General features: G+C 48.7%; 1 protein-coding gene across 18 annotated transcripts in view; it reads right to left on the minus strand.

The window, feature by feature from the left end:
- The window catches only part of FOXP1 (forkhead box P1), a 390,389-nt gene that overhangs the window by 110,120 nt on the left and 267,520 nt on the right, over positions 1-12,749 (minus strand). For all 18 annotated transcript variants that reach the window (XM_075762434.1, XM_075762440.1, XM_075762441.1 and 15 more), the window contains one exon: positions 3,730-3,852. In XM_075762434.1, coding sequence (XP_075618549.1) covers positions 3,730-3,852 — 123 coding nt within the window. The remainder of the gene's footprint in view (positions 1-3,729; positions 3,853-12,749) is intronic.

Below are 12,749 nucleotides of genomic sequence, written 5' to 3' on the forward strand. Positions count from 1 at the left end.
GAACCAAAATGAATAATCGTTAAGAGCATCAGCAATTAAAGCTGCACATTTTAATCAATACCTCTATTAATACAAAGATATATTTATCTTGGCCAGGAAAAATGTGCACATTTTCAAAATCCTAAGCATACCTGGCCTGTTAAATTATTTGTTTCGCAGACTTAAGGAAATCCAATGTCTATGGCAAATATATTATCAAACATGCTTTAGTCTTTTTTCACTTCCAGTAATTTTTGTGGGGCTGAGATTTTTTTATATTCTTTTCCCAACTGCTGGTTACTAAATCCATTCCTTAACTTTCAATTTTCTTTTGTTTGTGTCATCAGGCTGCAAAACCGGAGGTCACTGCCAAATATAAAGCACGGCAGTGTGAGATAGGCTCAAAATGTGAGTCATCGTGTATCTGGAGATTTTTTATTTTTTTTTCAACTATCAGCAGAGCACATCTCCACTCCTGTGTCCAAGTTCTTTTATGCTAAATATCTCAAAATTTGCTAAAAGCAGGTCTCCAGGTAGAGTCATCAAGGCCAAGAGACCCCAAAGGCATCGCTGGAGCCCATTGTCACCTGAACGCTATTGAAGGGACCGTGGTCCAGTGCAGCCACGGGATGCTGTGATGTATTTAAGTACCGTGGCTATTTCATCAGGGAATAAAGAAGGAATATAAGAAATTACCCACGAGGCGATAACAGATTAGCTACACGCTGTACACTAGCTGAATTTTCCACATCTGTTTGCGGCGGCGGGGCTGACACGACAGAGCTTGCCAGACAGCATTAAAGTGCCGAGCCCGAGATGGAGGGAGCTCTTCCAGCCCCGCGCGGGACCGCGCCAGCCTCCCCTCCCGGGACGGGCAGGGCCACGGAGCATCTCCTGAGGAGAACCAGCACCCCGGGTGAACGGCGTCCTTTCCCCTGCCCCGTTTCATGCGAACACAGCTCCCCTGCACTCGTGTTAGAGCTTTTCGCCAGCGCCTTCGCCAAGCACAGCAGAGATAAGCAGCGCCTATGGTATTCTTGTTACGCACGAAGTCTGTTTGTTGGGAAAAAAAATAGGGAACTGCTAACTGCTGTGGCTATCCAATGAGACATCTATATTTATAAACTAAGTGCAAAGAAGACTTGGTTCATTATTTAAGCAAACTTTTGAAAAACAGGCGCATTTCTACTACCCTCGACATTTATTCTACGTGCTGTCAGCAACGGGTATTGCCTCGTCAGTGCGGCACCATCCAACTTCAGGGGGTGTGGGGTGCTTGTGTGGGTGCAGTTTTACGCAAAAATTCTACCCCCAGCGCCACTATTTCCTTTCAGCAACGGATTTTCCTGGCAGGGATGCACCCGGGGTCTGTTACATTCAAGAAGACTTCCAGTACGTTTAAGACCGCAAAAGCACCAGGAGTGAGGAGGGAAAAAAAAGAAGAAAAAAAAAAAAAAAAAGACTGGGCAGTCATTTGAATCAGTGAGTGACAGGCTGGGCCAGCTCTCTGTATACATTAATAAATTAGAATTTTAATTGTGTCTCTGACTGCAGGAGCTGCTCCAGTACTTTAATACGTACCAACAATTGGCTATGTTATGGAATCCGCGATGTGGCCTTCACTGTTGACCTCTGCAACACAATTCCCAGTCTGACTACGGAAACTGTTTGGTTTGATCCTTTCAACTTATTTGAATCCTGACAAATAAGCTCACAGCTGAAAGGTCAACACAGTCATATTTCATCCTCTGGAGCTATTCTTAAGACATCTGCACAACAAAGCACTTCTTTTAGTACCTGACACTGGACCTAGCCAGCACAATCTCTCATTAAAAATGTCCCCAGTGGAAGAGTCTATAAAAAGGCATATGGATCAGCTATGGATTTACCAAATAAAATATTTTTGAAAGCATTAATGTAACGCTTTGGATTATGGCGCTCTACGCTGCCAATAAAACGTATATTTGCCCAATGACAAAATGCTTCATACTTTCCAAAAGAATAATAGCTCGGCTATAAAGTGCGAGGTGTTGTCCAGCAGCCTGCGCGCGGGGGTGGGAGCCAGGAACTCATGAATCTTAATCCTACCTCTAAACCCAATTCCCTCTGTGATCCTAAGCAAGTCACTTAACCTGCTTCCCTCAGTTTCCCAGTCCAGAACTGGGATAATGCTACTTACTTATCAGACTTTCCTTCTGGGGATGTTTTGGAGATTAGTATTTGCAAAATGCTTTGAAGATGAAATCACTACACGAAGGCTAGAAGTTGTCCACGCTGGGCCAAGGGCTGCAGCTAACAGCTATTCCTCGCTCAGGCTTGAAGTCCTCATCAGCTTGATTTAGGCAAGAACCACAGGATCGAGCCCTCCCGCTTTACTGTCAAGGCCTTTAGTGATGTTGGCTTTACCTTCCATATTCTACTACATATTTAAAGAGTCTAGGATCCGTATTTTTGGAGGAAAATAATCTGAAGCACATATAAAAGGCAAGAGAAGCAGCAATGCTGTCAGGGAACTCATGGTGATAGTATATCAAACTAAAAAAAAAATTAGAAAGAGCAAAACAGACATGAGTTTGACAACGTGCTATGACAACAAGCGGAAAAAAAAAAAAAACCAGTAAAGAATTTGGGGCTACAGAGGCTGAAGCATCAGATATAGAAGAGCGAGATAAGATAAATGTCCCAGCTACAGGGCTTTGTGTGACTGTAGCTGAACTCCTGTATTCAGTAACTTATTATCAAAAATACAGTGACATGCTGCAATTGCAAAGCGAGCAATAATAAAAGCAATAACCAGCTGCAAACCAGCGAAGTGGTCAAGGGTCTAGAAGTGCCGGTTTACGAAATACATAAAGAACTAGATACATATAATTTGCCAAAACTGGCAAGTACATGTTAGTAGCTCAGATGTTTGAGGAGTGTGAACACGAGGCAAGGCAGGGGACTGACTCAGTATTTATACAAGCAGTATTACTTGGAGCAAGAGGATGGAATTAAAGTGGAAAGTTCCTGAGCGTGTGCTTTGTTATGTAAAACCATCCGAAGGAAAATAATAGTAGTCCCACCATCACTTGGGATTTCTAACACTAGAATAGCAAAAAAAAAAAAAAAAAAAAGGAAAATGTGATACATGACCTAATAGGTCTTTCTTGTCTTTAACTCCCGTGATTTATCCCGCAAGACTAGCAGAATGTATTCCAAAGCTGCGTATGTGTGCACACATCTTCTGTTTGGGAATGCTGTATTGGTTTTAGCTTTCTGAATTCATAACAGCACAAAGCCCGATAATATTTAGATTTTATTTCTGAAGATGTCCATAAATCAGCAGACAATAAAAGGGGAAAAAACACGCCGATGATATGATATCCTAGTATTTCCCAATATCCTTGACACAGCAAATCAACGGTTTGAGTGAACACAGACTACAAACGGAACGGCAATCAAACAGAAATGTTAATGCAAATCTCCTATGCACACTGACACGGTAACAAAAGCTATTCCATTTTGTCATGATCCAACCCTACGAGATACTAATAAAAGTACACACTCAAGATTTGTAAATATGCCGTGGGGGGGGATTTTCAAGAGCAACTAGCACCGGTCTTCACACCACTTACATCAGCCACAGCCGCTCTGTGGACTTGACTGGGAGGAAGCTCCTGGAGGTCCCATCCCAACGTTCACAAGAAAGACGCGTTTATTCAGTTTTTACAAGCCCCAGCCCCTCACGGAGGCACGCAGAGCCCTTACCTGAAGGGCTGGCTGTTTGTCATTCCTCTTCGGAGACTTCAATCCACTAACTTGCTGCTGCTGCTGCTGCTGCTGCTGTTGCTGCTGCTGTTGCAGTAGAAGCTGCCGTGCCACCTGGAGAGCCTGCGGGGAAAGAGGTTTGAAAATTGAGTTTACAGCAGACAGGGCATGGGGAGCTACACGCATGGCGTAGGGTCAAGGCACCCCTTGGTCACAGGGTACTGCTCCACTCCCAAAACATCTCCACCAAGGAAAGCAGTGGCTTCCACAAACACACCCGCCCCCCCTGCAACTCAGCTCTTGCACGCGATGGGGTGATATCCCACCGCCGGATTTCCCATTTTGACTATGGAGAAAAACAGCAGCACCTGAAGTTCATCTCCTGTGTGGGAACCCTGAGTAACTGCAGAAATCCCGGTGGTGAGCACCATACAGCTATTTTTATCCCCTGCCTGGAGCAGCTCATACCCCTCCTTGCCACCAGGCAGGCTCCTGTGCCAATGGCTCTCATGCTCCTCTCCTCCAGGGCGTCAGGTCTGGTTTACAGAGGAGGGCAGTCGTATATCGCTGTCTGCTCTCCTGAGCACCAGAGAAAGTCAGGGAAGTTTCTGGAAGGCTATGGTGGGAGGAAGAGGAGAGCCAGCGGCAGGCAGAGCTGTGTCGAGTCCCGGGGGTACCGTGCTAAAGGCTGAGGAAGCTGCGAGGAGCTGGAGTGAATGCAGTGAAAAGTGAGGACAGCACCTCACACCCCCCAAAATCACTAAGACCATCGCAGGGTCTCGGATGGGAGCGGGCAGAGCAGCAAAGGGACACTGCGGCTTCACGGGATGGAGGGGCGAGGGACACGATCCCGAAAGCCTAAGCAGAGCATCACATGGCGGTGGATCATTGCAAAATTTTGTGCAAAGCAAGGGAAAAGCATCCCTGGGCACTAGAGCCAGCTGCTCCACGAAGCCCGGTTTCTCCGTCAGCTGGGGAAAAGCAAGCAAGAGGAAACGCAGGGGAAAGCAGGACAAGGAGCAAGTCCCTGCCCCGGCTCCCTCCCCGTCCCCCAGCCAGGGGACCGCAAGGAAGAGGCTGATCCCTGCAAGACGGGCTGTGGCACAGCTGAGGCTCCGCTGGCGAGACCCGAGCCCGCTGCTCCCGGAGGATTCACCAGCGCCGGACTCGGGCTTTCTTGGTCTCCTTGGAGACGTTCAGTACATGTGTAGGTGGAAAAGTGGGAAGGCTGAAGACTTCATTAATGTAAAACAAGAAAAATAGTCCCTTTGCAAGATGCCTACACGGAAGGAGGGAAAAAGCCTTCCCCACTCCTACTGTGTATGCTCTCTGAGTGATTTAATTAATACTTATTTAATTAAGGAGTCAGATATGCTTCGGGTTTCGCTTGCTTCTCCAAGTTGCAAAGTGTTTCATCTCAGCACAGAACCGCCGGGAAAGGTTTGACACCAAGGACTGCAAACTCAGATCCGCCATTCCCCCAGTAAAACCTTGTTATTTTATGGCCTAGACCCATCTTTTCACTTTTGAAGGGGCACCAGGCTGCCTGGGGGGGCTGAAGAACCACCGCTGCCGGCCAGCACACCAGGGCAAGTGGGGAGGAGAGACCTTACCGTGCTCTGGCAACCAGCCCTCCTTTCAAATTTAATAACAAGTCTCCACTGGATCAGAAAAACTCTTTAAGGGTGGATGCGATTTCAAGCAGAGCTTAGCACGATGAAGGTAAAAATCAGATTTTGCATTTCAAGCTGGTCGGAGCTCGGCGCACCCGTAGCATCTCTCAAACGGTCCGTGTCCCCGCGAGGGGTGCGAGGAGCTGCCACACACGGGCACGGACCAGGGCAGGCGAGCATCTGTGCTCCCACGCACACAACCACCCCCGCCGTCGGTTCAGCATCGAGAACCAGAAGACCCTACAGCCTGCCAATTAATACAATGCAACAAAGGAAATCTTTATGCAGGAAGTGCTAAGTATGGTTAAAAAAATGTTATTTTTATTGAATTAGCTTATTTAGCTGTTAAAGCATCTTCAAGGGTGGGCAGAGGTAGCAGAAATAAAACCTACAAGACTTAAGGGGATGGGCAACAAATACTCACCTACTTAACAGGGGTGTTGTATGGCTTATTTAATTAATGAATACTTGTAAAGCACTCTGAGTTGCTCAGACAAGAAGCGCTATACAGTACAAGCGCAACATATTATTATATATTATTAAGACTGGCTCTGCAGAAGAATAATTCCAGGTAAATGTGCAATCAAATGATCATTTTAGTTCCCAGTAATTAGATTCAATAGGCCAAAAAAACCACAGAAGCCTTTCTTTAATCATACACTAAACAATCAGAACATCCCTAACCTTTCAAGCTACAGCCTTTTTGAATAAAACATCATCAACTTATAGATATTATTCCAAAAAGAACCAGTCACCATATGTGTTGTCTTTTTGAAATACAGTTGCTATAGCAGACCCTGCATGCATTTCATGTGATATGATCATATTCTATCCGTTCTGGCAGCTGAGAGGTTGCACAACTAAAATTGGCTGCCAGAAATTTTTGAAGATTCCCAGAACAAGTAGCCGTGCAAGAAATGCCTGCTTTCTCCTCGGGCTGGCCGTGCAGCTCTGTGCAGCTCGGTGGGGTGGCCGCTGCCACCAGGAGCCCTCACCACGGTGGACCCCATGCCGATGAAGATCTCTGCCCTCGGGACCAGGCTCACAAATGGCAAGGCTCTGACGGAGCAAGGCTCTGACGGAGCAAAGCTCTGACGGAGCAAAGCCAGAGCTCTGTCCCACCTGCACAGCGCCCACATCCCCGCACACCCACCCTTGTGCAGGCTCTCCGCTCGAGGTGGCATCTACACCTCCCTGCTCCGTGTCTGACTGGCACTCGTCCTGGTGCTGAGACCTGGTGGGACCAGCGATGGCGAGAGGGAGGAACCAGCATGGCGGGTGGAGCAGGGGGGGAGGCAAAGGATTAAAAGAGAATGAGGGTAACGAATGAGTTGACTGGAGGGAGCATCAGGGATACGAGGAGCCAGGATGCACAGGAACAGCAACGGGAGATACACAGAGGGGCGGGCGCCGGCAAGATGGTGGCAAGCTGACAGCTCAGGGGATTGCAGCTTGGAATGGCATTTCCCACGTCTCTTCTCTCAAGATGTCGCTCTTCCGCTCAGAAATAACTGACAGCAATAAAAGCTAAGCATCAGACGAGCTTGGGTTTAAGATGTGGAAGGTTGTTTATAGCTCCGATCTGGTTCTTACAGAACATCTGCATCAAGCAGCTACTGTGTCCTTGGTGGTACAGTGAACCCGGGGTCCCTTTGCCTTTCCGCATTGCCCTGCCCAGCCTTTCCTCCGTCCTGCCTCAGCCCAGGCACTACCCCCGCCACTTCAAAGTCTCATCCGCACGCCTTACGCACGACAGGCTGCGTAGAAGATGACAGACGGCTAGCTCAGTATGGGAAGCACTAGCCCTCTCTCCTCTTAAACGCAAAGCACTTCAAGCTCATTTGGAGTGCCTTCATGAAATTAATTTGCTGATGTCGGTTCAAGCCCGGTGGACACCTGCCCTCATTGCACCAGCACATCCCATTTAATCCAAGCCGACGAGCGCCGCACCTCTACTCCCTTCTCCGGTTCCACGCAGCAACCGCTCCCGCGTGGAGCCCACCGCCGGGTGCCGGCGTGGGAGCCCTGCTGAGGCTGCCAATGCTGCACGGCGCTCCAGGGAGGATAGACAGGGAAATTAATTTGAGAGTGAAGTCAGTCCCACAACCTTCATCAGCACGGAGATTCGCAAGCAGGCCTGTACATTAATAAAGCTTCCTGTGGGAGTAGATGTTGCCTTTGATTTGCATGTGAATTCAATGCTAGTGAGAAGTGCCAGACTGTCAGACATGGAGACCAAAGTCTCTTATCTTTCCAAAAGCTTCTGTAGCAGTTTCCCCACATTTCCTTAATCATCTGCCTTGTCCTCAACTTACTGAACAGGCAGTAGAGAGTAAAGCTGGACTCGGTTCAACTCCTGCTGCTGCCAAGTCCTGAAACAAGGGTGCCAGGACTGTTTACTGCTAGCCAACAGCTCTGCGAACGTGGCCCTCTCCTCACGAGCGGGTGCTCTGACATCTCCAAGCTCTTTTCACACATTCCTCCCCACTGCCATAGTTACATCCGAAATCTCCGCCACGTGCTTGCACTTCTGCAAGTGAACAATTGCCGGGGGACGTGGTAAACCAGCTCGTGTTTGTGGATCCAGGCGACTGAGTTCTCCTTCACGACACCGGCAGGTAGAGATGCCAAGAGCCCCCAAAACCACAGAGGTGCTTCGGATATCTGGGACCGTGATGACCAGCAGCCGCGTTACGTGCTGCCTATCTGTGCTGCTCGAAGACCCTGCAAGCCTGGTCACGGCTGCTTGGGACAACCAGACCCAGATGCCAACGCTGGCCTCCAGCAGTTAATCGCACAGCATCCGCAATCGTCCTCCTCTCTGCGCCGAAACACAAACAGGAAATCTTCCCATCTACCGCAGGAAGAGGAAGAACAGCATCACCTAGCAAGCGCATCTTCTGAGTGCCACGGGTTTTGGTCACTACCAACAGGGATTTGAAAGGACGATATCAGAAAAGGCTCACTACCAACTGAGTCATCTTGATTCTGCTCGGTGCTATGCCTAAGTGCAAGATACAGTAAGTGAACTGCTGAGGTATTTTCTTATCCTTTAGGAAATCACCCAGAGATAAGGAGATTTTCTGGCATAAAACAGAGACCAGTGAAAAGGCAACTGAAATGCTGCGCTTTAGAGACATTGCACAAACTTGGGATGATATTTGGAAGCCAACATTGGGTGACACCTAACCCAGGAAAAATTTCAACACTGTGAGATGAATCAAGCCTGTTTCATTCAAAGATGCCACAGAGTAAGCGGGAAGCCCCACCGAAAACCCCTCCCCCTGTGCTTACGAGGTGGCAACCATTTAATGTTTCCCAACTAGTTAAGCACTGGGAGGAGGAAGGCACACATCGGAGATGACCAAGACAATTTTATTGCAAGATAGACAGAACATGACTTGTTTGCCCAGCTGTTGTTTGCCCAGAACATCCGGCACTGTTATCACCCAAGTTACTGTTGTAATTTGACATTTTCACGCAAGCGGCTCAAACTTCCAGTTTTACCATCCTCTTCAGGCAAGTTCTGCTCAAAGGGTAAAAACGTAGCCCTGCCTCTGACTTCATGTGGCTAGAAACTCCCGATTCGGGAAGGGGGCTGAGGAAGGGAAATACACTGGAAAAAGAGGGCAGAACTGTAAAAATAGAAACGCTGCTTAAATGCCATCTACTTGCTTACAGTATTAGTACATAAGGAAAACAGTAACAGGATCCACTCCTATTGAGCCTCTTGCTAACTTGTTCCACCGCTGCAGCCAGTACAACAAGACAGCGACTCTCCAACTGTTTTTCCATCATCAGCCTATTTCTACTGAAGAAAAAGAGCTCAAGCTCCTCCCTTCCCATCTGCTCCAACCGATATTAATATCAATCAGCTATTAATGAAATATGAAGACCTACAGCTATAATGGGCCTGCCTCTAATACCAGAAGAAGCTCGTTTCCACACCTGAAGTTTATCCGGCATGGAAAGACCGATCCGGGGAACTGCAGGACATATGGAAAGGTATGTATGTTGGAGGGTGGGCAGACGAGCAACAGACACGAGGATGCAAAAGAAACCGGCGTCCTGTCTGACTGCCTGTTCCCAGGGCAGTTGTGCAGTAATCGTCTGCCTCCGAAATGGAGAAGCACGCACACAGAAGTTGCAAGAAGGGCACAAAACAAAATCCCATGTGCTTTTACAGATTCCTAAGGATTTTGGGCCTTTCCAGGTGGACAAAGCTGCCCATCAGGAAAGCAACTTGAGAAAGGAAGAAGGAAGCGTTCCCAGAAATCAGAGATGGTCCCACGGCCATCTGAAGTGTCCAAGCAGTAAATCTGGAAAGTTAGTCCCCAGCCAACATCATAATCTGTCCGTTATTTCAGTTACGGTCATTAAAAAGCAAAACACAACACAACAAGCAGAGAGAGATGAGACAGAAGATACTTTAACGGCAAAATCTATCCTTGGAAAAAATATAATGCTAGCCCAGTCCCAGACTGCAGAAGCGAGACCTTCTGTATTGACCTCCGAGCAATAACAGATAGCCAGATCCCTGCACAGTTGAGATCGCTGCTAAGCCTTCCCCACCGCATTTTAGGCAAAGCAGGGCTCTGCAGCCCCACGCATGCAGTTCTCCCACCATCTCAAGCTCCCCGAGTTTCACAATGGCTCTAGGCACTGCCCGGCCCGCAGCTAAAGGGGCCTCTCCCAGCAGAGGCACGGCCCACCTCTCAGAAGGGTTTCTTGCTTCCATTTAGTCTCGCAAGGCAAGTACCTTTGTTTCTCCCGGGTGGGACGAGAGGGGATTTAGACTCAGCCAGCAATTTCTCTTCTTTCTCAGCTCCCATCTGTCCTCACACCCTGCTCCACTCCACAGCTGCTCCCAGCAGAGCGGCAAGATGCAGCTCACAAGCTCGGAAGCCCGGATGCACCCAAGCTTCGGAGCTGCTTCATGTCTCTCCCACTCCTGCCTCCTCTATCTCCTCTCTCGCGACACCCTCTTCTCCTGGAGCAGCAGATGTAGAGGAGCGGTGGTAGGAGGCAGACACATTGGAGGGGAGCCCTGCTGCAGCTCTCCTCCGACAGGCTGAGGAGCCGCACAACGTGTGGAAAACGGCGAGGAGCGGAGCAGTATGCAAAAAGGAGAAAAAAAAAAAAAATAGTGCAAAGCGACAGCAGTGGGTAGTGCTGTTCCTCTGGGAGGAACAGAACAGGGGGAGGTGAGAAGAACCAACTAGAGAGAATAGGAAAGGAACCAAAATGAAGAGGAGGAATAAAATGTGGAAGATGCAAAAAAGAGAAGCAGATGTTCTTGCAGCACTTATTCCCTCTGACATTCGTACCCAGCTCTTTCATCTTCCTCCAGAACTGGGAAACGAGCTGCTACGTGCTCCCTCCCCGTTCCCACCATCCTGACCCTCTGTGCCACGCACCAAAACGAGCCAAGGCCAAGAGCCCCAGCACTGCTCCCAGCACCGCAGCGGGGAAGCCTGGGGATAAGTACAGGCAGGACACGGGGCTCTGCTATGGGACACAGCTAGGATCCAAGGTGGACCTGCTGTCCAGCTGCCTCGTCAGCCCCCATCAAATCACCCCCAACCCATCTCGTCCTCTCTTTCCTTGTTTCATTAAATGATCTTCCTCCATCTACGCTGTACCCCACTCCACGGGTGCAGCAGAGGGATGCTGTGAGCCAGGGGAGATGCTGCCAGCTGCCTGTACCCAGCGCCTCGCTCAGCTGCAGCTCTTCTGCAAGGCTGGCTCCATCCAAGGGGCTACCAGCCAGCTCGTCAAGGAGGAGAGCTTCAGCTACAATCCTTTACTCGAATAAAATGATCAGCTGGCCCTGAAGGCTTCGCTTCGACGCAGCAGACTGATCTAGCCAAGTGACTAATGGGTGATTCCCATGCTGAAAAAAGAGAAGGGACCTGGAGGTCCGCATGTACAAACCCCGGCTCACATCCTGTCCCTGATGTGGCGGGGGCAGGCTTGGAGCAAGGGAGCTGGCAACGTGCCTCACGCTGAAGCATCTCCTAGAATAGTTCAGTCATAAGGAAAGAAGATGAGTCTTTCTTTTTCTTCCAGCAGGCTGTTTCTTTCCTCTGGAATAGATCCTGGCTATCAGTTGAGGAGATCCCCTCCAGAAAAAGGTACTGGAAACAGAAACCCTTTCTTCAAACCCACAGCGTGGAGCTGCCGGTGCCCCAGCGCTGCTACACTTCGTCCTTGTGTGCGCTGAGGTTCTTTCTGCTGGCGGGGGTCCCTGCCTGCTACCCCAGCTCTGCACCACGGGGGGACAACAGGGATTTGCCTCCCAAACACCTAATTTTCGTTTTGTAATTGATTCAAGAATTCCACCAGCGTGGGGGGAAAGCTGGGTGAGGTATTTTCTTCAACTACGCGGAGACGCCAGCGGGACGGCAGGGAGCAAGAGGCGGTAGGGTAAGAAGTCAAACTCTGCAAACCCCAGAAACCTGCGAACCCCGAACCAGCCACAACAGCGACTACGGCTACAAAAATCCCGTTCTTGAGGCGCAAACGAAATCCTCAGGCGGTTACACTGTAAAAACACCTTCTGTCTCTTCTTTTAAAGAGTCACAGTCAAGACTCATCAAAGCCATTTAAAAAGCATCTGGCAAAAAGTTCCCAAACATTAAAAATGGCTCTCTTTATTTTGGCATGTCAGGATTCACAGCATGTAGCGGTCTGTACCAGCAAGAAAGGAGGGATGGGCCAACACATCCTGGTAAAATGAGAAAGGATACAAATCTTGGCTCCCCGTGCAAAGTGAACCAGAACTGAACTATGTCTGAGTGATGAAAAAAAAATCTTATGGGATTTCCAGCTCGTTTCTGTAGGCTCGAGATCAGATTCTGAACTACTGTGTTTATCCAAAAGTGAACCAGACCTTTGAATATTTGGAGGACTATTCACTGCTGAGCTGCATTTTTCTTGGATGTCAAAAGCACGGGAAGTTCTCATATTTTTTAATAGAGAAGAGGGGTAAGGTGGGGGGGGGGAGAAGGAAGAGTGCCTTTTTGTTGCTACAACATAAATAGTATATTGCATACAGCTGCTTGCACGCTTCCCTGTGTGGTCAACAAAACAGGGAACATATTTTAAGGTTGTTTTCCAAAACACTGTCTGACAAACTTGCACCTATGAAATAAAGCCCCTGACCATGGGCATCTCACCACAGACCATCGGGCGGTCGCTGCTGTTGGGTGAATGAAGGAAACGAAACGTTAGGACAGCCCAAAACACGGGAAACTGATGCTGCAAATCACGTCTCTGCACTTCAAGCCTATGGCACAACCTAATTTAGAACAGCTTCTAAAAACCTTAATTTTAAAAGGTTCTGGT

The sequence above is a fragment of the Balearica regulorum genome, chromosome 10 (genome assembly GCF_011004875.1).
Source record: "Balearica regulorum gibbericeps isolate bBalReg1 chromosome 10, bBalReg1.pri, whole genome shotgun sequence".
NCBI classification, from domain to species: domain Eukaryota; kingdom Metazoa; phylum Chordata; class Aves; order Gruiformes; family Gruidae; genus Balearica; species Balearica regulorum.